Here is a 27,933-nt window from a genome sequence, read left to right as displayed (position 1 = left end):
ACAGAAAAAATTTAAAATTCAATGCTTTCACCCGGCAGACCTGAACGAATGCACCTGTATGAAGGCAAGCTTTTAGGAGAAATTTTGCCCAAAGAATATAGGAAAGGTGAGGTTTGTAACTCCAGACAAGTAGATAAGGTTATACGTGTGCCAGTCACTTCAAAGGCGCGCGAGTGTCCGTTTAGAGCAGGAGGACTGTTGTGAACAATCAAGGGAACTCGCCTTTGCCAGAGAACATCGACGTTCCTGTGCTTCTACGGCTGAAGTAACATTTATGTGTGTGGGTGTCTTTTGACAGCCCTCAACTACACTTGAAGTTTGATTTGCAAATCTGATATTGTTACACTTCGCCGTTTAGCAGATACTCAGCAAAGACAAAACATTTTATTTTCACTTCTTTTTTAAACTATTATGCATAAAAATGAACGATACAAATTTTTGGATTATAAGCTGGCGATTAATCGGGTTAAAATATTTAATCGACGCCCAGCCCTAGAAAATGCTTACATTTGTTAAACATGTATTGTATTTTTTCTATTCGTTTGTTAAGTGGAAGGAGTCCGGCTCTGTTGACCCGGGATCGTTTTCTTTCGGGGATGAAAGATGGAAAACTGAAGCCAGAGTGCAAAGGCCTTCAAGCAACTGTTCCAGGAGCTGTAAAGGCCTGGTTCGAAATCATCAAACATTTTGGAAGCGGCAAGGTGGGCAGAGTTAAAAGGCTTGCGCATATGTTTTGGCAGAGTGGTTCTGGCCCTCATAATGTAAAGAATACCATTTCGAAAGCATTGTTTTGTTGGCACAAACACGGCCTGTTACTATTACTTTCAATACCTGGCGCTGCATCACACTCGCGTGATCAGATTGGTTTGTCTCCGTCATTTTAATGCGATAGCTTTTACCGCCGTATGGAGAGGAGCCGGTGTTGTTTGTAACCGCGAGAAAATGGCGCGGAAATGCCCTCCGCGGAACGGCTCTTAAAATAGCTGCAACGGGCCGGATTGGCTACGGCGCACCGGACAGTTCCGAGGAACGCCACCCCAAAGAGGAGGCCCCTCGTAGCGCTCGGCCCACGCGCCGCGGCACCCCTCCGCTCTCAGAGCCCGGCCGGGGGGCCTCCACAGGGGCCGCCCGGCCGGCCTTTGCGGATGATAGCGGGACGCGCAGCTTGTAGGAATACGCTACGTATACGAATGATTTCGTATTCCTACACGTAAGCGGCCTTAAGTGTCGTCCTGTAAGTTTTATTGGCCCCTGCACTCAATTTTTTGGGGCTGCACGATTCACTGAACTCTTTTCCGTGTGAGGGAGAACAGTAGAATACTAATGGAGCATTATGGCAGGTTGACTTGAATGCGAAATTAAGGATCCGCTTTAGACCTGTAGACAAAACAAACATTGAATAGAAAAGCGAAAGCTTGGGTCTCAGGGAAATTGTATCTTAAAATCAGTCAAATTCTTTATAATTTAATCAAAAGATTGTCTTTCTGCTGATTGTTGACTAACACAGTTATTAAATTGGCTCTCCGATCCAGATTTCCGTTTTAATGTATGAAGATATAGTCAGTTTATTGTTCTTTGTTATTTTACCTTGAAGGAAAGATTGAAGAATAATGTACCTGAGGCTGGAAATCTCATGATCCTTTCAGCTTCAGGCTGATGTCTTGTTAAGACGTTGTAGGGTCACTCGTTTAACAGGTTCACACTCCAAGTGATTATTGGTTGTAGCACTTTTTTGTATATTTGCCTATTTACCTGACCTTACAGCCTTAATCACATCTGCCATCGCCGAATAGTGGTCATTCTACTGCTTCCCTAATTTGTCTACATAATGAAGTTCAGGTTTTCAGCAAGAAATTCAGTTATTTATTCTGTTCCATATTCCAGTTTATTCTGGTATTTTCGGTAAGGTTGTTTCCATCAAAGATGTGAGCGTTCGTCTGATGGTAAAGTGAGAGTTCAGAGGGCACGAAACCTATCTTTTTATTAATTTGTTTATGCTGTTGGTTTTTTTGCGGGAGTAACAGGACTGAATTAATGTGCGCATAGATAGAAAACAAAAATCTGTAACATTCAAGCGCACCTCACAAGCAACAAATAACCAGCAACTGTGGTAACGGAAGACCAAGGTCAGCACACGTCGTCAGGGTAACACACTGAATATACAAATCCCTTGCTTGCCTGGAAACGTAGGTGTAAAATTTAGTGTTTCACAAGACGAACGGAAATGCAAGTAAGCAAAATTAATCATAATCAGAGGGTTAGCTAACGTTTACTGCACACCTGCTAAGAACGCTTTTCAAAACATTAATGTCGTCGTTGTCTATTATTTACGTTGTCAGAGCGTTAAATCTGGAATAGGTCTGAGGAAGAATAATTATCTATAATTATCATTTTTTACTTATCTATTAGATTCTGGCTTTAACAGGATTTCTAAGAAGTCTTGGTAAGCGAGCCGTGTATAGCTATATGGGTTAATATTAAACATACATTTTTTTTTAGCTTAAGGAGGATTCTTAAACACGGCATTTTTCGGCGATCAAGAAAAAGCAGGATACTGCGCGGTGTAAACATAATCCGTACTGGTTTAATTCGGCGATAGTTTGAGAAGTTTCTTTATCCAGCCCACACTCAAACGATTCCATATGACGGCGGCATACTTTCAGGTTTTTTCGTTTTAACGTTTTAACGGGGGAGGGGGAGGGGGTAGCGCATTTGCGGTTATGTTAAAAAACAACTTTGACTTGGCAATGGAGCAAAGGTTGTTGATATGTGTGCTCCAGTTTAACCAAGAGGATATTGTTACGCCGAGGTATTTATATTAACGAACTTGTTCAATACTTTAAATTCAATAGCTGCAAGTTTTGTTGCGGCTAGAAGGTTCGTAAATAATTAGGGGTAAAACAGCGGAACGCCGCACGGATTAAGTAAAGGCGAGGCAGTACAGAGCCTTTTACCAGAGGCGTACACTAATAGGGTAACTTGTTTCTTTCCGTGGGTGTTTACAAACAGCACTTTCATGTCGACGCTAATTTTATTTTAATAATTATATTCACCGCTGCTGCACTAACTAGAAGGAAGAGAATGACGGCACCTGGTCTTCATGGCAAGATATATTTGAGTACCGCAATCAGTCATGTGTGGACAAGCGAAGAAGAATACTTGACCTTATTTCTTATATATAGTTCTTATAACATAATAATAAAAGGAACCCCAAGACAGAATTCTGGCGAACTGTCAAACATACGCTTGCACTTCTTGAAATCGATTTGTATTATTCCACTGAAATACCCTCAATGGTGGTAATATTTGGGCAGGCTGAGCACGCTGAGAGATCTAAACAGATCGCAATAATTTCCCCTCTACTCATGAAACAATAGAAAATGATACAGTCGATAGTGATTCTCTAATCCTCTTAGTTGGCAAAACGCTCTTGAATCATTAAGACAGCTGTACAACTTTTTTGATACAATATATATTGCAGCAACTTATTTGATGGAGCAGTAAGCGATATTGGCCTATAATATCTAAATCAATGATAACAAACATATGTATATATATAATATATATATATATATATATATATATATAGAATGCTGCTACTATCGCGGAAAGCCAGTTAAAAGGCACCTAAAGCCTTTCTAAACTTGGGATATGAATAGCAAAAATAATTGAAAACCACTCTTCATAACGTTTCAAATATAAGTTGGAAATTCCGTCAGGTGACAGACATTTTTTGTGCCCATTTAAATTAGCCAAGAAAAAATATCACGCTCACAGATATTGAGATATGTCCGAGTTTAGAGTATTTTGGGACTCCTGACACCACCAGCTTAAGATATGGGGCTAAACCCCACAAAACAGATTAAAAAAAAAACTTAACTTGAACTCTTCTTTTTCAAGACGCTGATCCCGTAAGCAAAGGTGGTACCTATTATATGTTTTTTTTTCAAGAGAGGTGTTTAGTCTCTGCACTAATTAGGCTCAGCAAAAACAAATACTATACCGTAATGCCGGTAATATTGTAATGTTAACGTTTGCCACAATCTTCGTGCTAATCTTCGGAATATTTTGAAACGCAACAAAGAAATTAAGGACAACTGAATGTAATGTTCTAAACAGACGTAGAGCAATTGTAGTTCCCTATTTACCAAGAATAGGCACAGTTTGTTTTCTAGTCTGTCGATATCGTCTACGATTGTATCGTTCCATAAAAGCGGTGAGCGGATGTGTTCGGGGCGCTACAACAACGCGCGTGTCTAAAAATTACCTAAAAATATATATTTCAAACTGAAAGCGTGTATACCATACACATGTAGTATCAGTGTTTCTGTATAGATGAGTTATATTTGACTGCCTTTTCTATCGAACGTTTCTAGGCTTAAAAGAAGGGCGATGAAGTGTCGTTTTTATTATCATTCTACCTAATTCGAACCAATATACGCGAGTTCTATTTTACGAAAGTGTGAAATATTTAGTTATAACCCTATGCAAAGTTTTACATACAAAGTTTTTATTGATGGTAAAAATTAGAAACAATACTTTTTTTAATGCTTATCGTTCTCGTGAAGTCGATGCCATGATATTCACCCAAAGTTTGATGGTGTTTTTTTAATATCTGTTTTCTTTTTCAGCTTGATATGACCAACTTGTTTGAAGCTGCAATTCTCTACGGCGAGAAGGGTTTTCCGGTTGGTAAATGGTGCGCTAATGAATGGGCGCTTCGTCAATCCAAGCTGCAGAGCATGCACGGAGGAAGTACATTTCTCGATAGAGATGGATTAGTTCCTGCTCACGGAGCTGTGTGGAGAAATGTTCCACTGGCGGGTTTACTTAGGGTGAGCACTGATCAAGTCGTGTACTACAATTTACCAAGTCAAGGACTGCCTGGTAACTAAAAACGCTTTGTGGAAACGTGATTAATTTGCGTATATTGAAATAATATACACATTTCATGGATAGGTCACTCCTAACTAACAATTTGTTTTCGGGGAACCTTATTCGGGTACACGCCCTTCCCTTCACGTGGTTAAATTTAGTGTTTTTTTCTTAAATTGCTTATTATCTATGGATAACAAAATTCTGAGTGTAGCGCTTAGGAATTAGGGGACTCAAGCTGAAATCTTCCGGAAGAACCGATGGCGCCGTACCGTTTAGTTTGTTCGCGATGTTAGAATGTTACAATCGCAGCTCCTGCCGCTCAATTTGCCAGTGCAATTGGTGACCTTTTCTATGTCAATGAATAAGTTACTTGTTCTTTTACGAATGTATGTGTTTATTTGGTTCTTCATTGTTTTGATATTTTTGTCTCTACTGTACCTTGGCTTTCAAAAGTTGGCGGGCTTTTATGAAATGAAAAGTGTGCTATATGAACCTTGATGTTAAGGTCAGCAACTTCAGTATGTTTGACTGATTTCATGTGTTTGTGTAAGTCTAAAACTGCAGCGAAATGAAAGCAATATATATATATATATATATATATATAAAACTGAGAAGAAAAAAACCTTTAGTGAAAACAGCAACAACGGACGATTTAATCTTCGACGTTTCGGCCGGACTCCGGCCGAAACGTCGAAGATTAAATCGTCCGTTGTTGCTGTTTTCACTGAAGGTTTTTTTCTTCTCAGTTTTATACCCACGCCTTGGGCCTCCCGCCACCATGCCCGTTATATATATACATATATATATAGCACCTGAGATAAAAAGAAGGCACTCGAGATAAATATGATTACACAATATTTGCCCTTATTTAGTTAGTCGGAGAGGTCGCCAAAAAAGGTGAGCTAAAGAAACGTTTCGAGCCTGGTGGGCTCTTCGTCAGTCTAAACAAGAAAACTTCGTTCTCTTTTTCTTTCAATCATAGAAAAAACGTCCGGAAAAAAGAAAAAGTTAATTCGAAAAATGCTTACCGATTGGCGGGTATCTACTCAAATAAATTCTCGCTTAAAAGTTTAATATATCCCGATAAAAAATCAGCAAATAGTATGGAAGTAATAATATATAATATTAATAACGCCATTCTTATAAAAAAAATAGTTTTCGGGACATGTGGTTGGACATAAGCCAACTATACCTGGTGTCATGTGAAGCCAATGAGAGGCCCAATGATAAGCGTTTGCTCGTGTCGCATTAAACGATGAAGCGAGGAGAAAAAAAAAGGCAACAGTGCGGCACCGATTAGAATAGCTCAACTAAATGTCCATGAAAAAGACGGCAATGACCCTTTCGAACTGTTAAAGCCCTTCGATTCTGAAGTATTAAATTTATAAATAAATTCTGATTCTTTATTTTTTCGATCTCTGGTGGTTCGAAAGCCCCCCTGGAGTATAATAAAATTAAATTCAGAAAGTCCGTTATGTCCTGCGGAATTTAAGTGACGAGAAACTGGTCCGGCAATGTGTTCACGTATGTGACTTTTATGTAGATTCATGCGTTGGCTTATGCTTGTTTTAGTTTCTCCTATGTATTGCATTTGGCATTTTTTACATTGAATCAAATAAATAACATTTTCCGAATTATAAGTCAAATGTACCATTTATTTTCCAGCTAAAGTTAATTGCTGTGCTACGAATAGAGTTAGCTGTAATTATGTCCACACATGAACTGCATTGGTTATGATTGCATGTTATGCAACCAAGAGGGACCTGGCTACGTCCGACGGAGTATCGGGACTGTTTTAAAAAAATCTAATAAATTACGTGGTCTCTTAAACGCTATACCTGGTGGTCGAGGGATAACCGCCTTTAAAGCAGTGTCCATGTGTAAAATATTCATGTGCCGTCGAAGAATATTGTTTATGTTTCGAAGTTTTGACTGGTAAGGTAAGATTAGTCGTAGTTCATGGTTATTTCTTTTCGGCCGCTCTACTAAACACGCGATCCGAGAGATCGCTCGACGTTTTGATATAGAATTATTTATTAGCAGTAAGGGGTATCCACGGTTAATGAAATCCTCTCCTAGTGCTCTAGCTTTTATATCAAAATCCTTATCTTCTGAACATAAGCGTCTTAAGCGTAGCATTTGACTGTATGGTATACCTTTTTTGTTTTGTATTGTAGCAACTCCATAAGGACAAATATTGTGCGATTATATATATATATGTATATTATTTTCGATTCGTCACAATTACAACTCTTCTTTTAGCATGGCATATACATAAGCGCAGTTCGAAAGTTAAATTTTCGGGAATATATTTTGTTAATAACTAGAACAAAATATTTTGTTATGTGAACTGTTCATGTACATGGCATTAGAAGAATATTCACCTATGTAACAGATGCTTCTTCATTTCAGAAAATTGCAGCAGAAGGAATCGATGCATTTTATGAGGGCCCCGTGGCTTCTGGCATTGTAAACGCCGTGACGAGTGCCGGTGGCATAATGTCACTATATGACCTTCAATCTCACATGAATTCTGTGGAGCCGGGAATGTTACCTCCCGTGTCAACTGCGTACCGTAAAACTACAGTTCACACGACGCCCCTACCGAGCCAAGGTGCCATACTACTCGAAGCGCTTAATATTCTGGAAGGTTACGACATCTCAAGTACGTATTCATTTAGTGCTGGACATTGACTGAAATTGACGTCTGTTTTCGGAAGTTGGTTCAAGGCAGAAAGCGTCTGTAGGCGAGGTGCCTGTCTTCTACTGTCCTAAGACACTAAAATAAATGCAAAAAAACCTGATCTTTTGTAGAATCTGCTTTAGGCATTTTATAGGTTTTGTTTTTTTCACCATGCCTGTCTTTGAGTTTTGCTCTTGTCATTATCGCACTGAACTAAATAGTTTGTAAAAGACAAGTCAATCAATCCATGAAATCATTAGAAAAATAGGTTTGCGCCCTAATTAAATTCTTGTAATGATTCATCATTATGGCAATCTGTGTCATCAGTCAACAACAGTGTTAGAATTACCTGATGTAGAGATGTTTGGTACATTGTGGCATTTATGAGGCCGATTTGAAGATATACGAGAAAAAAAATGAAATGCGTACTCTGCTCACGAGGCCATATCAGCCTTTCCCATATGAATGTATAGGTGTTCAAGCTGCTAAAATAGTTTATTTTAGTAATCAGGATATGGAAACCTCGAATGAATATATTAGTATGGGGATAAAAAAGAGGTGGTCTGGCAGAGAGAACCCAATGGTTGAGAGAAGAAGAAGAGGATTAGTTGGTTCTTTGCTTGCAACGGAAAACGTCATCTCGACTTTCTACCATCTCAATCACCTGCGAATAAGCCCCACTTTCAGCATAACGTTCGTTGGTGGAGGTGCGGCGTACAGTGATTGCCGACCTGGATCTGCGAATGCAACGTCTCTGGTCTGCGCCCTTCATGACCAATATGTCCGGCACCCCACATGAAGGCGTATCTTCTGGGTCAATCTCACACACCGAACAGACGGAACCTTTGGTCTTCGCCAAGTCTCGCGACCCTGGGCCTTTCACCTGCACCGGTGAGCAAGAAGTAGAAAAGTAGAAGAATGTAAAGATCTCTACGAGAAAGAGCGCTCGCTAGCGTTACGGCAAAACAATCATGCTAGCAAACATACAATTCTACTTGAAATATACGGCTCTCACGTGGTTCCAGGCCCTCGAAAAAGTGCTTAAATTGTGGAATGTCTTTAATCGAAGACCTCTTTGCTCATCTAACCGGATGCGAGCTCACTGAAAAGCAAAAACTGGCATCAAGAGTGCACACATCCACGGAATACTATGTCACCTACATACAGGACGTCCTCACCCTCTGCCCTAAGATAATCTTGAAATGCACCAGCTTGACCGGACTGAAAATATCCTCAAGGAAATAGCGGATGGTGCTTTTCAGCTTCTGATCATCAAGGAATTTAGGACTGTTCAGAATGTGCTCAAGGAATGCCGCCGGTTGGAGGTGGCAAATTGTTGTGGAATCGCACATGTTGGAGAGATTGCCTAACACCCCCTCGAAATCATCATGCACGGATACTGACAGGAGGTCAACTAAGATATAGAAATAAATGCTTCGCCGGGAACTTGAAGTTATGATACTGTCGAACACCGTTGTCAGTTCTTCCGACTTGGCGACGACCGCTGTGTGTATCTCTGCCGTGCAAAGCGTCGTCAGGAAAGAGTTGGACAGGCTTTGTGCCTCTGTCCAGAGCCCATGGTGTCACACCCGTCTGAGGCACATTCCCATGCGGCCGCCTGCTACAGCTTTGGTTCACCAGCTGGTGCACCGGTGTTTATGCCACGTCGCTGACGAGACCCTAGTGAGTTCCGCACCCTTGACAGCAGTCCTATCTGCTTCAACTGCAGCAGAGCAGGCTATGTCGCTCGCTACTGCCGCAATAACTGGAGCGCACAACCACTTCCATTTACAGCTACCGACCGTCGCTCATACAATTGTCAGTAACCTTCTTTTTCAAATCGCCGCAATCTTCAATACGACACATTCCATGACCAGTCGCATAATCATCGCTCGCCATCTCCAACACCGCCACATATCACTTTCGCCCGTTCCCCGTCGCCCTTCAACGACGTCTTTCACTCCAAGGCGCTCGGTAAACTAAACCATGCAGCCTCAGGGGTTGAGGCTGGGTCCCACGGATTGCCCTAAGATTCTCTTCACATCACTTTTGGCACCACCCGCAACCGAGTGCCAGTTAATATTGACAGTACACCGACGCATGCAGTTGTGGACACAGGTGCCGCTATTTCCAAATGCGAAAATGATTTCCAAAGACAATAAAAAAAAAAAAAAAGCTTTGTCCCGCACCCAACACAAACGCTATACGGAGTGCTGAGCGTCGAATTTATTTTACCTTATAATTTAAAATAAAATGTAAGGATACCCAAGAGAAATTCTATGTATTTTCGGGGTGCGATTAACGGGTATGGAACGATTTGAAGGAATCGGTGGGCTTATTGGCAAGAAAAAACAAAACAAAAAAAAACACCTGGAACATGAATGTTTTATTCCACTCCAAACTGCACTCTAAACATTCCATTGCGTGTTTTCCCGCCAGCGCCGAGTCACTAGAATCTACTGATAGCCTAACAAATAGCAAGGCTGAAAACATATTTAGACCGAAGAAACAAAGAGATTCTGCGATAGTATTGAGTTTGGCAGTAACGCATCAGGTTCTTACGTCATGCTTGGTGCTGCAGCGTAAGTTGTGTTTTAGGTATAAACATAATTTCAGCCTCTTGCTTCGCCATGCTCCCTCTGTATATTGAATCGGGTGGCTCTTACAAATGATTTGAGTGAATGCAGACGCATCATATTCGGTAGAATCAAAGTTATAATCGACGTGCTTGTCTGGTTCCCGTTGAAAAATGTGCTGAGGTGTCTTGACGCAGGTTACAAGTCGAAGCTAGTCGAGATTTATCATCTGATGATTGAAGCACTAAGATTGGCCTTTGTCGACGGACTGTCATACGTTGCGGACCCGGAATATGGGTCAACAGACATTATGATCAGTAAGAAGCACGCCCGACAAAGAGCAGCTTTCATCGACCTCCAAAGGTGAACTATTTTTTCTAATCTACACGCAGAAGATAAATCGAAAACTTTGTTTTATTTATTCCGTGAATTGGTTACAAAGGGAAGTTTATCAAACACATGCACCTCCAGTGCAGAGTATGTAGAGGGTTAGTGTGAGTTTGATTAAAAATGAAGACAAAAAGTCTAGGGTTTATAGACTAAAATTTCTCCAAATAAACGCAATTTTCGCCATGTTTCGTTTTGCGGTTTATAATATTCATTACTGTTTCTCGCTTGAATACAGCTCTTACACTGAAACGACACTTCGTACTTCATACTACGCTAATGGTCCAGGACATCAGCTTAAGTATAATTTGGAGAGCACAAACCAACCTGCACACTTTCACTTATTGATCACTTTATTTGGAGATGCTTTCCAGCACTAAGGATCATAAAATATACCCACCAAGGTTCACATCTCATCGTCATCTCATCGACATCTTAATTTTTTTTCTAGATAATTTGTGTGCTAGATGACAGGGTATTGTTTTTTTAACCACTGATTATGTTGTGTTGTTATTTCAATCGATTCAAAACGAAAACAAATGACTACCAAATATTTTCGTCGAATACTTTTAGATATTTAATATGGACTGAACTTTCAGATACTTGTCAATATGGTCTCGGTGCATCGAACCTTACAAAAAGGAAAAACGAATATATATATATATATATATAACTAGTGGATGCGCGATATGCCAGATGCTTCCCGCACATTTACACTGCAGCCTGTTTGGGAGGAACGAATGCCGCATTTATCTCATCGCAGAAAAGAAACTACGCAACGCCGTACCTTTACTCTTCACCCAAACGCAGCGAGAGCAGTTGAAACAGGATGCGAATGTTTCAGGGTCTACCGCTATCTAGGCCACAAGTTACAAGTAAGCTTCGGAAACTGTCTGTAAAGAAAATGTGGCCAATGAAGCTCGTGCGTACATGCAGATGAACACCGAAGGCTGCCAGAAAGGCACCCTCATAAGTTCGAGCGCAGCCAAGGCTAGTATCTGATGGAGCCAATCAAAGAGCGCTCACAGCCCTCGTCGCCTTTGTGCGTTTGATATCACTGATTATACCGATTACGTGCAGTGCATGCACCACGATCCCGCACTTTTGTTTCTGTTCATGATTGGTTTAGGAAGGGGAGAGCGAACCCACAAAAGCAACTTGGGCCTTGACTATGCACTTTGGGCGCTGCTGGATTGTCTTCATCGAATGGTAGGCATTTGCAATATATATATATATATATATATATATATATATAGGGTGTTTCACGAAAGGTGGGAAAATTCGATATTCCGAAAACTACGCGTCGCAACAAAAAAGAAAAAAAAACAAAAAAAAACATTGTATTGTTTTGATCTTTGGCTAGGCACCTAGTTAGGAAAATTATTAAAGTCCGGGATAATTAGATTGTTAATTATTTTCGCGTAATTAACTTTTTATCAGTGAGTTTAATGGCTTGGTTTCAATAGGCCTATTGCAATATTATCCAAGCATCAAGGAGAATGCAGGGATTGGTGTTCCACGCGCCACACGCGCACGCCTTCCTTGTATAACAGATTCGAAGCAAATAACGAAATAAAGCGTTGACGTACGCGCGTGCAAGATGCTATTTATTTTAGGTATTTGCTTTAGAAAAGTTCCTGCCGCTGACGCCAGCACGTGCGACACGTGGAACACCAATCCCTGCATTCTCCTTGATGCTTGGGTAATATTGCAATAGGTCTATTAGAAACTTGCTGAGAATCAACGAAAAATACTAAATCATTAAATTGCAGAAAGATAGAAGGCACGCGCGCCCACAGAACTTCGACGGGTTTTTTGAGTTTCGGTTTCCAATCGGAACGCTGCTCGGCCCCGACGCACCGCGCCCCATTGAGGTTGGTAGCACGATTTCTCCACGGTGCGCAATGCCGTCGGTGCCGGGAAGCGCTCCGATTGCAAACCGAAACTTAAAAACCTTGGAAGTTGTGCGGTTTTTCAGAAAGTCGTCAAATGCCGTGCGTGCCTTCTATTGCTTTGCAATTTATTGATTTGGTTTTTTTTTTGGAGGATGATCAGCAATTTTTAATTGAAACAATGCCCTTAAAGGCGGGCGCTCAAAATTTTCTTCAGCGTGGCAGAAATTCCCCCTCTTTTCTTTTTTTCCTCCTCCCCTTTCCTCCTCTATTTTCCTCCTCGCTTTTTTACGGCCTTCTCGCACGAGTGCTAATGGGCTTACCGGCCCCCCGACAAAATCTCTGTAGCCCTTCAAGGTTCTCTGCTTCAATCCCAAACATCAGGGATTAGTTAGGCAGCCTGGACATGAGCTCGGAACGGTTCGGGCTGGCTCGCGTTTCTTCTTTTTTTTTCTTCTTTTTTTTAAATTTTTTTATGCAGCTCTAAGACACACTCAGATAGTCAACACCAACTAGCCCAACAATAAGTTTTTTTACATTCAGATACTTCCGCGTGCGGCCACATACGCTACAACACCGAATACGGTATATTTATCTCGAGTGAACGGAACTTGAATATCACAGCAGAAGAAAAAAACGATGGGTATTTTTATCTGAACTTTGAGCTCTACCCAGAGAGTTGAAAATTTGTCGTTCTAACAACGGCACACTGAAGAGTGATTGTATCACTATTGTGTTGTTGTTTTTCTGTTTTTTTTTTTTTTGTACAAAGTAATAATCATGAGTAATTGCAAGTCAAAGATATTGCAGTCTGAGGGACATAGTCTGACAATTTCTGGGGCATAATATGTAGGTTCGTACTACAGGTGTTTTCTAGAGTGACGGCCGCCTCGTTGAAGCTACCACGAAGAGTAAAAAAAAACTTCCATAAAAAGTGAAACGGTTTATGGTATATTTCATCCATCTTCAGCCTTTGAAAAAAATTTCTTCGTGGCCAAACGTGCATTTAGTTTCTGTCAACAAATGTAACTGAAAACTTGACAGCCGACAAATATCTTGCGTATCAGCAAAGAGAACGGGAAACACGGAGATTGAACCGCAATATCACAATTTTCTTCGCGTAAAATAGTGCAGCTAGCAATAGTAGCATATTATGCCATTTATTAAAAGACAGGAGGTATTACGAAGTTTTCATTCTCTTCTGTTCCCATTTGTTCGCTGATTAAGAAATGGAATGCCCAGATAGCCTCTGCAGCCCTCGCATCATAATTGTTCGGGGCTCTGTCAGGGTGGGCGAAGTCCAGCGACCATCTCCGAAAAAAAAAAAAAAAAAAAACAGGAGTTTGGAAGGTGTACTACCACAAGTTTGGGGGCTGCTTGTCTAATTTAGGCGTCTGGCGTTGCCCGGCCTAGTTAGAAAAGAAGCGGAACAGCGGCCAGCTCACGTGGTCACCAAGCGGGAAATCATGCCGAAATGTGTCCTTGAACACGTGCGAGATCTTTACCCGAACCCAGCCGGGATTCGCCACAATTCATCTATGAAAAAAAAACTATAAAAAGGGGTAGGCTTAAACGATTTTGCAATTTTTGAATATAGTCATGCGGACTAACTGTCCACCAGTACAAAAATAAATGCAGTAGAATTGCAGAGCTCTATTGTGGTCTTTATGTCCATACTTGTCTTTCGCGCTGTACGCGAATTGAAATAAATTCTGCAATATCTGTAGATTATGCCTTGTTATGTTGTCTCTAAAAGAAAAGTAATCAAGCAAGTTCGGTATCGTGCCACAATTTGTGCAAATACAATTTTATGTGGAATTCAACGTCAAAACAGTACTTCCGTGGGAAATAATGCATCCGTCGTTCTTCGTCTCCCTGAAGCTATGAACTACCGATCTCGGCTACAGGACTTTTGGGTCCACAAAATATCACGCTCAGTAGAAAATTCGCCTTTTATACCAAAAGTACTGGAAATTATTTATTTTTAAAAAAAGGTCGGGTGGTGATGCGTGTTTGAGTATAGGACCTATGACTGGGCACTGGTTTGCGCCAAGAGTGCAGTGCTTCCTTTCATGCTGCCTGCGACGAGTGTTGAAATTTTAATATAGTAGAAATAAAATCAACTGACACTCTTAGAATTATTTTAAACTTGCGCTTTCTTCAGGATTTAAGATTTTGATCGTACCTTTTATTCATTGTCGTCTTCGATGAGGGAAAAACTTGCCGAGGAGGCCGCGCTGTCCGCGTACGCGGCTTGACAGATAAGGTCGCGAATGATTTTCACGAATCTTTAAAGACCAAGCATAAAAATGAAAGACGCTTACAAATCTCTGTAACGTTAAATTAGAGTGCGGCCACTTTACGCCAATGAAACCAACTTTATGTTTTGGGCAGACGTCTTGCGAAAGTTGCAGTATTTTTAATTATGCCTCTAAATTAAATGTTTAGGACTAAGTACCAAACTTTTTTAAATGTATTAAGAACCGAAATGTCAATTGGAAAGTTCTAGAGCTCCTTGAGAAACAACAGAATTAGCTGTTTGCAACGTGATACGGCTCGCGTGGCTTCCTTCTGACCTGTAACAAAGCTTATGAAACATGACAAAATACACCGGGATAAAGCGCCCGCGCCACCATAAGCTCAATTTTGAATGTCCCGGGATTTGTTTTTATAGGCCGAAAAAAAAAAAAAGAGATGCATGCAAGACACGGTGCCTCACGCTTTATTTATATCAGAAAAGAACTGCCCCCTGTTTTATATACAGCGTTGTTTGTTTTGTTGTTGTTTTTTTTTTTTTTTTTTTCATCTACTAGATATTAGAAAAAACGTGCAAATTAACGTTTTGTGGATGTGAGATATACGGCCAGGTGAAGATTCAAGAAAGAACACAACAAAAGCTGACTGATTACCGAACATTTGTTAATGAACTTTTTGATTATAAAAGAAAACGGGATAGTTGATTCATAAAGTTGTTGGGCATATTTGAAAGCCACCAAATTGTCCAGTGAAAATTAGCGCCATTGCGGTTTGTGTAGGTGAGTTATACGGCCAGGCGAGGATTAGGTTCAAGAAAGAACGCAACTGAAACCGACCGATTGCCTAAAATTCGCTAATTAACCTTTTAGTTGGATAAGAAAAACGACATCGTGTATTTAGAAAGTTGTTGGCCATAATCGCAAGCCACCAAACCGTGCATTCTTAAAAAGATGTAACGCGCGTACACTATTATACGGCGTCCTGATACGGCGTCCTCCTAATTTCGGCGCGAAAATATAGTTCTGATTTTATGTGGGCTCCGTCTCCGCGTAGCACAGCCTAACGCCATGAAGCCAAAGCGACAAATCATGCGCATCGCTGTGACAACGCCACTGTAGAAGGGGCGAGGAGTGCGGCGGCCGAAAAGATTGCGGTAACACGATTCGCGTCCAAATTAGGCTTTTTAAGACGCCGTGAACCACTTCATGAGCACTAGATCTCTTTAAAAATGAATGATTTGGTGTTTTTGATGACTACAGATAAGGCACAAACCGAAATTGCGTAACTCGGACGTCTTTTTCAGAAAAATGTCTAGTCGTTAAAAAAAAATCGCCCTTTATAAGCACGATTGTAAGGCAGTTCTTTACGTCCGGCGACATCATTACGGCATGGAAGGAGACGTTGACCACAGATTATACGCTGTGTATGATCTGTGGTTACTGTTTTTTTTTTTGTTTTCTTTTTCGTACGAGAATGAGCAAACATTTGATACCAAATCAAATAGATTTAGCCTTCACCAAATTCGGCTTGTTTTACTTGATTCAAATCCATATTTGATTTTATTACACTTATTTTGTACCCACACACGCCTCCTTTAATCCCTAATAAGTTACAAGTGATAATTACATTGTTTTTTTTTTTGTCGTGCGAGGTCGTCACAATTTATTATTAACAATCGGAGCTGTGCGATTACGCGGAGGAGGCGCATTTGAAGATATTCAAAATTGTTCTGAATACACAAACAACCTCAAACGTCTTGCTGTTTGGGTGCTTTCCTACACGTAGGACCAATAATAAAGCCAAAACCTTACATAGGAGACTCTCTCTATCAACTCAACGCGCAAACACGATGTGAAGCGTGTCTGCGTACGTTGGAAAAGAGATACCGCCGAGCAAACCATAGCGTCGAATGCCCATGCATCAAAATGTCCGTGCACCGAAATCTCCGCGCACCGAAAAGTCCCACACCAAAAAGTCTTTGCAGCAGAAAGTCCGTACACTGAAATGTCTGTGCACTAAAAAGTCCGCACCGAAATGCCTTACAGCAAAACGCTCTACGCCGAAAAGTGCTAGACCCACCACGAATGGGATCCTCCGTTACCTCTGCCGGTTTACGAACCATAATGATTCAGAACCACTGGTCTATGGAGCGCCATCCCTGATATACGGAAAACGCCGCTCGTACTTCCCGTTGTCGCTATGAATCCGACAGCGAAAGATGCCAAATCAGATATTTATATTTAAATTGATACTTCAGTGACTACTTCTTTGAGCAGAACAAGGTATTTTTGCCCTCACAACCAGCAAGAATCACCCTCCAAACCAATGCTAAAAAAGCCAATGCAACTCGTTGGGAAAAGCAAGTGCCAAACTCGCTCAAAACAGCTACTCGGTTGGTTCAGCTCCTTGTCGCAGGTGTGCCGGCTGGCTTCTGGATAATCTTTTCAAATCCTCGAAGCTTTCATTTCCTCCACCCCAAACTTGTCAAAAAAAAACAAAAAAAAAAAACAGGCAGTTAGCAAAAAAAAAAAAAATCGGAAAATGGCCAGGAGGAAGCGAGTGGCGATTTCCTCCTTTCACAGGTGGCGAGAAGGAAAGTGAGGGTCGGGTTCCTTCTCTCTGCTTGCGGGCCGGCCTTTAAACGCAATAGTAAAAAAGTTAATTGCGCAAAAATAATTAACAACTTAATTATCCCAAACTTCAATAATTTTCCTAAATTGGCCTAGGACCAAAACGACACAATCCTTTTTGGTTGCAACCCGTAGTTTTTGCAGTATCGAATTCGTCCACCTTTCGTAAAACAACCAGGTATATGCTCATTTTAATCAAATAAGAGTTTAGAATCTCTTATAGGCATTTGCATCGCTCATCACCAGGGTGAAAAATGCTGAGTCACTGAGCTGCGGGTGCATGCACAGGGTCTGATATACCGCACACCGGAGAAACAGCACACGCTCAGAAGGCGTTCCACAGCCCAGCAAACAAATATGTCAGCGTGCAGAAGGCGACTTTTGCAAAGGACTCTACCCCGACGTCGAACCTAGTAAATACGGCGTAGAGCAGCGGACACCGATATTGATTGGTCGCAGACGTTGAGTTACTGCTCGCCAGCCCATCAGAGACCCAGGTTCTGGGCGACGCTACGTTCGCGGCTCTAAACGTCGGAGTATAACCAAGCCTTTAGTCCTGAAACGTTGACACCTGGTCAGGATAGCTAGCGCTGCATTTGGGGAAAGGCTGAATGAACGGCGATACCAGTGTTACAAGCACGTTTTTTTCTCCCATCAACCTTCCATGAACGTTGAAAATTATTGAGTTGTCAAACGATCGCTTTGAAAAAGAAGTTATGTTGAAGGTATGATAAAACGTTTACGGATTAAAATCAAACGAAGCAAAAAGGGGCCTGTTAATACGCTTGTCAGAAATATCATGACATTATCCTGGAAAAACGCTGCTGCAATAGAATTTGAAGTTTTTAGAGCGCAGCTCTTAGGCGCCCGTTTCCGGCTTGAGCGGCGTCGGTGTCGGCGTCGCCGTCACCGTCGACGTAACCCTGAGGTCCCGTGACCCCCCCCCCCCCCCCCCCGAGGTCACGTGACCCCCTGAGGTGACGTGAGCCCACCCTGACGTCACGTGACCCCACCCTGAGGTCACGTGACCCCCCCCCCCCCCCCCCCTTCCTGAGGTCACGTGAACTCAAGGAATCACCTATCATTCGGTACCCTTCCATCCTCCTCCTCAAGAGCTGCGTTCTAATCCGGAATTACAGGGAATTGTAAAAGGCTTATTAGGTCTTATTTATTCAATTTTTTGTTTAACAAACTAGAAATGCAGACACACATCTCATTTATATTTTATTTCGATTTTTTACAAAGTTTCCCATTTGCCCTCTTCGTGATGTAGACTATTGTTGCACGCGTTATTTCTTGCCCATGGACATTGCCGACTGTGCGCAATACTGAATGTCGGACATCTAATTTTTGCAGAAAGGTTATCAGGTAGCCATATTCAATTGTTAGTTTTAACCGTACCAAACCGTACATTTTAAATAAACATAAGAGATCTAAAAAAAACAAGTCTGGGGCTGCCTCTAAATAGGAAAGCATTGTAGTCTCGATTGCTCTACTCCTTGTAGACCACCATTGTAGCGTGTTAGTTGCATTCCGAATCTTTCAAATTATCCGACATAGGATACTGAACTTACCTCTAGTTGTTCTTTTGGCAGGGCAATGACGTCATCTGCTCCGGAGGGACTTCCTTCCTTGTATCAGACAGGCACCGTTGCAGCGACAGCGGTGGACACGCAAGGAAACGCCTGCTGCCTCATGGGGAGCACGAGCGTACCGTTTGGTTGCACTGTTGTCAGCGAGTACGGGTTTTCAGTACACGTAAGTCGGTGGCAACACATTCAGCACGAGACATTTGAATATCAATGATTCTTCTGTATCGCACTTGTGTAATAATAACGTGCTATATTATTAAACAATCAAACGCTTCTCGCATGTACCAAGTGAGGGTTACGTATGGTTCAAATGGACAAGTGACATTGAGGTAGCAGATTATATGACAAATGCGTAAAAAGAAACCCGCGGAACAAGAATAGTTTAGAAAGCCCACATCAATGATTACTTTTCCTAGTCACAATGTTCAAGGGCATCCGTTTACAGTTTATTCAAGGTTTACATGGGTTTCCTTATTTGTGCGTGATGTATACTTGTTCATAATTAACAAAACTGCTATTTGGCAACTCTTACAGCTTAATCATGTTTACTGTATCCTTCGTTGTAAATTTTAAATCATTAGAAGTGCTCTTAAGGAATCATAAACTGAACTGAACAATAAAGAGCCCCAATGGAAGTGTTTTACATTAAACCACCCTTACTTTAGTGATCCGAGTTTTGGGCGCGTATGCTTTTTTTTGAACCGGGGAGAGGTTTTAAAAAGTTTTTTTTTTCACTAACACACCATACAGATTTCGAATTTTGTATTCCTGCTCAGGGGACCCTTTCTGTATTCTGTGTTCCAATAAGGTAATGTGTGTCGTTGAACAAATAAGTAACGAAATTAAATGATTTGAGAATTTACATGATCCACTGAACAACCAGAATTTGTTCACAATAAAGCGTTTAAAGATCTAGAATGCAACATATCTCTCATCCACAGGATCTACTACGGCGTGTTGTAATAAAATAGTGCGTAGGTGTTTTATAAATGTTACGTAATACATCTGCGAATTGTCACTCACTCTCGTGCCCTCACATCCGCCACGATTTATAATGCTGATAAGAACGCGTCCTTTCTTACTGTCAAGCTACATTAAAAATAAGAAAAGGCTTACATTCAGCTTAAGAGAAACAGCACGCATTTTATTACGAAACAACTCTGTAATATTAACAACTGAGATGAAAGAAACTGATCTAAGAAAGTGAGAAAGTTTAACCACGTAACAGATCCCTACATATACTGGCTCACGACTCGACCTGGGGGTTGAATAATTCGGTTTGGTTGTCTCTACGATGACATGGTCAGCAACTGCACTGAAATTAACCATGCGTAGCTGCAAGCTAATCAATACCTAAAAGAAAATAGCTCTTATACACTCCGTGCGGGAACTATAGGGGGCGCTTTGAAAAACGCGCGTAGCGCCGCTAGCGGAGGAGCTGGCGTTCGACAGTGAGGCAGGCTCAGCAGCCTGCGGCGCCTTTTCGCGTGCGAAGCTGTGGCAGCGGAAGCGCGCAAGGACGGAACTTTGGCATTTTGAGCCGATACGTTGAGGGTGAGGTTGCATGAGTGCAGGGGCAGTCCTAAGAAGGGCATTTAGCTATTCTCCACTTCTTATATATTGAGTTTGAGTCGTCAATAGGGATAATTTCTCTAGTTGCGGTCAAAAAAAGGGTTTGGGCAATTTTCCGAAAAGCAAGATGGCCGCCACCATAATTGCTCTGAGTGGGAAATTTGTTTCGCTAGTCGTTTTAAAGTTGGTGGGAGGATGATATTAGGAGGCGAGTGAGATGTTCACTAAATTCGAGCACTAAGTGGGCCAAGTTTTATTAAGACAGCAGGTGTGAAAGTTATGGTTCGAACGAATAAAGTAATAAAGCTGTCAGGAATATCTTATAATGGACCCAAAATGTTGTGTTATAGCCGGGCTGTGCGAAGTGCCGATTTAGACACGGAGGTTCTTGGACATGACCGTAACTTGACACAACACTTATAATAGCAAAAATAGGTGGCATAGGGGAACCAGATGGAAATTTGGTTTGGGCGGCGTAACTGAACGGAAAACGGTTTTGGCCGTAAAAGGGCTGTCAAGAGAATACCACTCGTCGTGGAATATGGAGACTTTACAGGTCGGAAGGGACTAGTGCACTGTACTTCCAATTGAAACAACTTTACGGAAGGTGGCTTCAAAACCGAGAAAACCAAGTTGCCGGGCAACACACGGTTTGGCCGTCAAAGGCTTTTGCGGTGAGCTGTTGTGTAGTAATCTGGCTGTGCGAGGTGCTGATTTTCGGCCCACAGGTACTTGGACAACCGTAACTTGACAAAACACTTATTATACCTAAAAAAGGTGGCATAGTTTAACCAGGTGGAAATATTTTTGGCCGGCGTAACTAAATGGGAACCGTTTTTGACCGTCAAATGCTGTCAAGAGAATACCACTCATCATGGCCGGAAGGTGCACACTTTACAGGTAGGACGGATCAACGAACGGTACTTCCAGTTCGAACAACTTTGCGATAGGTGGCTCTAAAGCCGAGAAAAAAAATTGTTATCTACACAACTCGGGGTGTCAGCGTTTTCACATCCAAAAGGAGGCTGAGCAAAAAAGAAAGCACACCACATAAACTTCCATACTCAATCGTCGATTGTCCAGTGATCATAAGTTTCATTGTAGTTTTCCTTAGATTCATATTTTTCACTTTTTGAACCGTCCGAATCTTTCTTCATGAAGTACAGACTGCGTGCCATGCCGGTCCGGAAATATCATCGACACGTACGATGGGGACGAAACTTCTTTCGAGGGCATTCCTTCAACGAAATTCGCACTGCATACCCGCGAGTGTGGAATGGCATTTCAGTGCGAGCTGAGATATGTAGGCGTAACTGGTATGAAAACAAACGCAGAGCGCAAAGCGGCAGTGTAGAATATGTCAGACGTGCCGACACAGTGGCAGACATGATCGGGAGACCAAATTTCTCGCGTCGTACGGCATGGGTCCATCGCGGTCGCTGTCCCACAAAACATCGTCGAGGTGAAAAACTGTGAAACTGCGTCCCCACGAGATACGACGCTTTAGTATTGGAGCACTTCACGACGCAGCAGTTCATGCTGTCAACCCAGCGCAACCGCACCGCTCCGACTTCAATGCGTACCAACGTACGCGGCGTGGGAATTCGTTTCGCTCGGGCTCTCACTGCCTACCTTCGGTAACGGCCGCGCGGCGGCGCGCCGGTCGCGTCGCACGGAGTGTATACACGACGGCGGTCGTCAGCGGACATTATGACCATGTCAGGAGGAGAAGCCTACTTTCCATGCGATGAGGGCGTTTAAGTTTGGCATTTGGTTCCAGCGAAGCGCGCTGGATATAGGCTGATGTCTCGAATTAGACAACGGAAGGGTTCCAGTCTCCTTCGAACCAATAATAGGATGTAACCTTCTGACCCAAAGAAGCAGATTTGTTACCTGTTAATATTTCGCTCAGTTTGTCTTTGTGTTTGTCTACAAGTTACATAGAAGTTTATTCCAGGCACGAGGTGCGGCATTCAACACCTTGCCGGGGCACCCCAACTGCGTAGGTCCACGCAAGAAGCCGTACCACACTCTGATGCCTGTTGTCGTCACGGACTCCAGTTCGGGAAGACTGCTGGCCGTTATGGGATCACAAGGGGGAAGCATGTCACCGCAAGCTCTGCTGCAGGTAATGTGAAAGGTTGCATGCTAGTATTAATATATTTTATTCAGTTTAAAAATTGTTTAACGATATGCACACTAAATTAAATATTTTGATATGACATATAAATTAAATCAGTAAAACACGTGCATGGAACTTCTCAATTTGCAGGTGAGCACAAGTCTTAATATTTGTCATTTTTCGTTTTCTTCGAAGGCAATCTTGAGCATTGTCGACCTTGGCCTTGACCCTCAAGAAGCTGTTTCCAAGCTACGAATAAAAATTGGATCTTTGAAACTTGCCACGCACCCTGAGTAAGTGCATGACTTAAATATATATCAATTTTTACCGCTCTCTACTTTTTATTTTCTTCTGTTTTTAATGTTTTCTAGATGTATGAAGTCTAAAAATAAAAGTGAAATGTTAAATTATCAGATGTTCTCTTAATTATCGAATTACGTAGATCCTCCCTGTGTATGGCAGTTAGAAAAAAAAATGTGAGTAATTAGTTCCACGGGTATCGCAAGGTTATAATTGGTATATATTTGATTTTATGTTTTTATTATTCATTTAAATTTAGTTCATCTAGATATATGGCGATTATATTTTATGTATGGACGAATCGCTAATCCAGAATGAAGAGAAAATGATCCGTGTCCAGTTGTTCTTAGACGTCTCTTATTCTACACGTTTCCTGCCTCGGTATTCACTTAAGGGGGGAGGCTGGTCTTTAACTTTTTGTTTTTTTATTTTTCATTGATCCTGCTGAAATTTAGAATACTGATGTATTTCTCAGTGGTGATTTCAAATATGCAACTAGTTTTCAGATAGCTTTACTGGATTCCGAGTTATTAACAAATTTGTAATTTTAATTAGGTCATCCTTACGGGCCTTTAGCATAAAATTGTTCACAATATATCACAAATTTTTATAGGATTGCATTCACCAAGACATGTTTTGTGCGGTGACGCTATTTTAAGTCTAATCTAATTATATTACATTGGTAAAACACATCTGCAACCAAGTAGCACAAAACGGGAGGTTATATCTTTTTGAGACTAATTAATTAAAATTATTGTATGAGATAAAAAGCAACAAAAATAGCATCACCGCACAAAAGATGTCTGGGGGAATGCAATTATATAAAAATTTCCGATATATTCTGAAGAATTTTGTGCTAACGACCCGTAAAGAGGACCTAATTAAAATGACTAATTTATTGATAACTCAGGATGTAGTAAAGCTATATGAAAACTAATTGCATATTTGAAATCACCACTGAGAAATACATCAGTATAGTAATATGCAGCACAATAACTGAAAGATAAAAAACGCGAAGTTAAAGACCAGCCTCCCCCCTTAAGCATGCAGATAATTATTGTTTTTACTGTTCGCTCTGTGAAAATACTTTTTTGGCAAGATGTAAGAACTAGATTTTCGAAGAAATCTATTTTTTCAAACAAAAAGTTTATTCTCAAAATATATCGCTGCATTGCTTTCTACATTCCTTAAGAGTAAGATATTACACATTAATTCGACTATGTAAAGGGCGGTTGGAAAAAAAATTATAATAAAATAAAAGTAAGTTGCCTGTGTTATACTCATTGAACGTTTGAAGTGAAGTGGATGGCGCACGTTAGTAAATACTTTTTTTGTTGAGTGATTTTTTTTTAATTCGAAAAAAATCGGAAGAATGTAAGTAAGCACGCGCCCTCAAAAAGTACAGAAAAATAAAAGTTCTTTCGAACATAGCGATTTACACTCTAAACCAGCAAGCTTCAGAATAACAACTTCAACCATACTATTGCGTGGAATCAATGTAACTATAATTGTCACCAGCTTTTGGCAATGTCCTTGGCGGAAAGTTAACAAGAACGAAAAGAAGCTGCCCACGAGCTATTGGCTGGTAAACCAAATCTCACGGGACGCGAACATACGAATAACCGTCGCGGCAGCGCCGAAAGTTGAAAAATGAGGTCGTCCTTAGAAGGGCCAAATACGGCATTATTTAATAACATGGCCTGATCTCTTCATGTAAGACTCTACAACGGCCCGTCTATGGTCGTGGTTTGGCGATATACCCTCATGTTGGCGTAGTATAGCGCGTGATACACCTATATATATAATTATTGGCCCTCTCGGGTGGCGATATATAGTGTCACCTTATTTCTGTCCTGAAACTAGGTGCTTCACAAATGAGTGATTCCTTTTTATAAATATAAATTTGAAAATACACAAACGAATCCTTCGGTATAACCTACTCCATGTCAGCGGACGTAAGAGTACGTATATAGAGCGACAACAGAAAATTAATTAAGTACGGTCAACTTAAAGGCCGGCGTACCACCTACGTTTTGTGCACGGAAGATAATCCTCTTAGCACTCCCCTCTCCTAAGTTGTGAGGGGAACGAAGTTGGGGCAAGGTAAAAAGTGAAAAGGATACAGATAAAGAAAAGGCACGCGAAATTGGAAAGCGCGATGTGTATTTTGTCTTAATAATGAATAAAATAAACACCAATCAAATCCTCGTTTAAAGGCGGAACCCTGCGTTTCGAGACCTGCTCGGTCTCTTCTTCAGGGGTTGACTGCTGCTATGGCCGTTGAGTAGCAGTATTCCGATTTCTTCTTCTACAGATTTGTATATCGTTTTGCATCGGTGAGGTGGCGATGTCCGTTCACGTAGACGGTCGGCAGAGTGCAGAGGGGATCTATTTATGTTTTCTAGCGTCGTTTGTAAGTGCCAGGATTCAATAAAAAGTCTGTCTGGGATTGGTCTCAACGGCCAGGATGCATGTGTTGGCGAAGTCACATGCATCTCCAAACTCAGCTAGGTGATTGGTAAGCGTCTGAAAAGAATCCGACTGCTCCTGGCATCGAACCAGTTCGCTTGCAGCTTTGCATTGATTGCAATATCATCATAACCTTAAAATGCAGGCCGTTCACTCTTGTTGGTGTTACGTAGTCTGGTGGTCGCTGTTAAAACACGTTTGCTCTACTCGCGTCTAACTCCCGGTTAACTGAGTTCGTAGAGCGCTCCGCTGGAAATGAAGGGGTCCCTGGTTCGATACCAGGACTAGGCGGATCTTTTTGGTCGCGAAACAGTGACCTGGCTGTGTTTGGAAATGTATGTTTGTCTTCTGTCACCCTTGTTCTTCTTCTCCAGAGATTATTATCATTAAGGATTCCTAAGTGGCTTTAACATGTGCATTTTTGGTCTGTGGTTCGCAATGTTATTTTGCGTTTTGCCGCATGATGAGGTATAAGTAATAAATAAAAAAGAGAAAAACAACATAATAGCAAGACACCAACTGCTGGGCTTCAACTCGGAAATTCCTGTGGCTTTGACGGGCCCATACAATGTATAGCAAAAATTTACCTAGCAAAGATAATATTAGTACTAGTAGCTGTAGTAATACAAGAAAGGGCGACGGGAGTCTCGCCCGGAAATGACGCACGGCTGCGCAGTGGGCGTGGTCATAGAGTTGTTGAAAGGCGATCTGACAGCGTTGCATTATCTAAAGTTTATGTGATCATTGTCAAGACGCTCTACACTGTGGTTGTTTCTCGGGCGATCAGCGTTCGGTGCCTTTTTCCTTTAGTATAACGATTAGTGGAATATAGTCAAACTAACTTCGCCAAATGAGAAACAAATTTACTGTCCTCTCTTTCAACAGCGGCTACAACAGAGCAGGAGTTTGAGCTTAGATATTTTTAATTTTAAACGCGCCTTACCAAGCGAATATCTTTAAAAAAAGCTTATTATCATTCTTATCCGTACCTTGATGTCTGACCTTCTCGGCCACGCGACCCCCGAATAATTATTCGTTTATTTCAAGTTTGAATTTTTAAAAGCTTCTCTTTAGTTGAGAGAGACCCCCTTTATAGAAACATGAAAAAAAATACCTCGTATTTCTGAACGAGTTGCAAGGCCAGAGCTGTGAAAAATATATTATATTGTTTGTAAAGAAGACGACGTGGGGCTCGGCTCATCTCGCTCGTCAAGCCAGCGCTCTTCGAATCTTGTGCACCCGCCGACTGAACTGGCGGCTGACTGATCACCGGTGCTTCATCCTTGAAATCACATCATTACACCGAGCTGACATCATCTTACAGTTGGGTGGAGTGAGGAGTAACATGATTGAGATGATGTCAAGTTGGTTTAATTTGATGATTATGAGGGTGTAGCACTGATGTTCGGCCAGCAGCTGGTCCGGTCGGCGGGTGCGCCAGATTCGAAGAACGCGGGCTTGGCGAGCGAGATCAGCGGATCCCCACTCCCGGCGTCTTTCATAAAAATATAAACATTTATGACTCGCGAAAATGAATACCTATTTGTTACCAAATTTCAATCACAATGAATAACAAGTGAAGTATAATGCACAGTTTTTAACCTGTGCACTTGGCACATTATTTTTGTTCCAAGACAAAAAATGAAAGACGTTTACAATTCTCCGTAATGCCGAATTAGAGCGCAGCACTTGAGGAGAAGGAGGGTATGGAACTCCCCTCCGTACCCTCCCCTCCTATTCTCCTGCTCCCTCTCCATTCTAGCGGGAAATTTTCACTAAACTTCAAGGAAATTCCAGGGAAATTATTCTGCAACATTTAGCACAACAAATTTCTTGCTAAATTTAGCGAAAGAAATTCCACGCTAAGTTTAGCAGAACAATTTTACCGCTATATTTAGTGAAAAACTTTCCCCGCTAAGTTTAGCGGAAAAAATTCCGGCAAAAGTTAGCGGGAAAACGTCCCATAATGCAACGTGCGCACCTACGCCGAAGGCGACGCCGACGCCGACGCCGACGCCGACGCCGACGCCGACACCGACGCCGCTCAAGCCAGAAAGGGTGTCTGAGAGCTGCGCTTTAAAGGATAATGTAAACCATATTTGCCCGAAGCTGCTGTGTTCTGTTTAAATTGAGCGCAGTCTGTCGACCGCTGATACGCGAGTTAAACGAGCACCTTAACCGCAGCTATGTATGACTCAGGTTAGACCTACGTGCGATTAAAGGTGCTGGTGTAACTAGTGTACGAACGCTTTCCTGCGGATTACGTTGTTTAGAGGTAGAGACTGCTCATGTCACGCCATTTAGAGGAAACCTGCGTATATTTTTGTTTCAGCGACCCACTTACTGCTGAAAAAGGCATGGACCCTATGTTGATCGAGTCCCTCAAAAGCAGGGGCCATCGTTTCCGGGACGGCCTCGGCGGCGCGGGAGGATCATATTGGGGTCACGTTAGTGTGATAACTACAGATGAGTGTCGGAATGGGAGAAACAAAGAAGCACATAGAGCTCGACCCTCGTGCAGTGTATTATGGTGTGGAACCGACCCTCGCTGCGATGCTTCTGCTATGACCTACTAG

General features: G+C 41.7%; 1 protein-coding gene across 1 annotated transcript; it reads left to right on the top strand.

The window, feature by feature from the left end:
• Positions 1-596: 596 nt before the first annotated feature.
• On the top strand, positions 597-27,933 carry LOC120847589 (glutathione hydrolase-like YwrD proenzyme). Its single transcript, XM_040219414.1, has 8 exons — positions 597-701; positions 4,632-4,835; positions 7,291-7,543; positions 10,335-10,500; positions 18,898-19,060; positions 22,424-22,594; positions 22,784-22,881; positions 27,690-27,933. Exons 1-8 carry the CDS (start codon positions 597-599, stop codon positions 27,931-27,933), a joined length of 1,404 nt encoding a protein of 467 aa, XP_040075348.1.

This window comes from Ixodes scapularis, unplaced genomic scaffold (genome assembly GCF_016920785.2).
Source record: "Ixodes scapularis isolate PalLabHiFi unplaced genomic scaffold, ASM1692078v2 PGA_scaffold1__304_contigs__length_218370807, whole genome shotgun sequence".
Lineage (NCBI taxonomy): Eukaryota > Metazoa > Arthropoda > Arachnida > Ixodida > Ixodidae > Ixodes > Ixodes scapularis.
The sequence above is the reverse complement of the archived record's forward strand: the minus strand, read 5'-3'. Positions and strand labels throughout refer to the sequence as shown.

Excerpts from the sequence above, each read along its gene's own strand:
- LOC120847589 (XM_040219414.1), top strand. The coding sequence starts at position 597 with ATGAAAGATGGAAAACTGAAGCCAGAGTGCAAAGGCCTTCAAGCAACT. Across the intron at positions 7,544-10,334 it reads GGAAGGTTACGACATCTCAA|GTTACAAGTCGAAGCTAGTC; the intron begins GTACGTATTCAT and ends GTCTTGACGCAG. Across the intron at positions 22,595-22,783 it reads CACCGCAAGCTCTGCTGCAG|GCAATCTTGAGCATTGTCGA; the intron begins GTAATGTGAAAG and ends TTTTCTTCGAAG.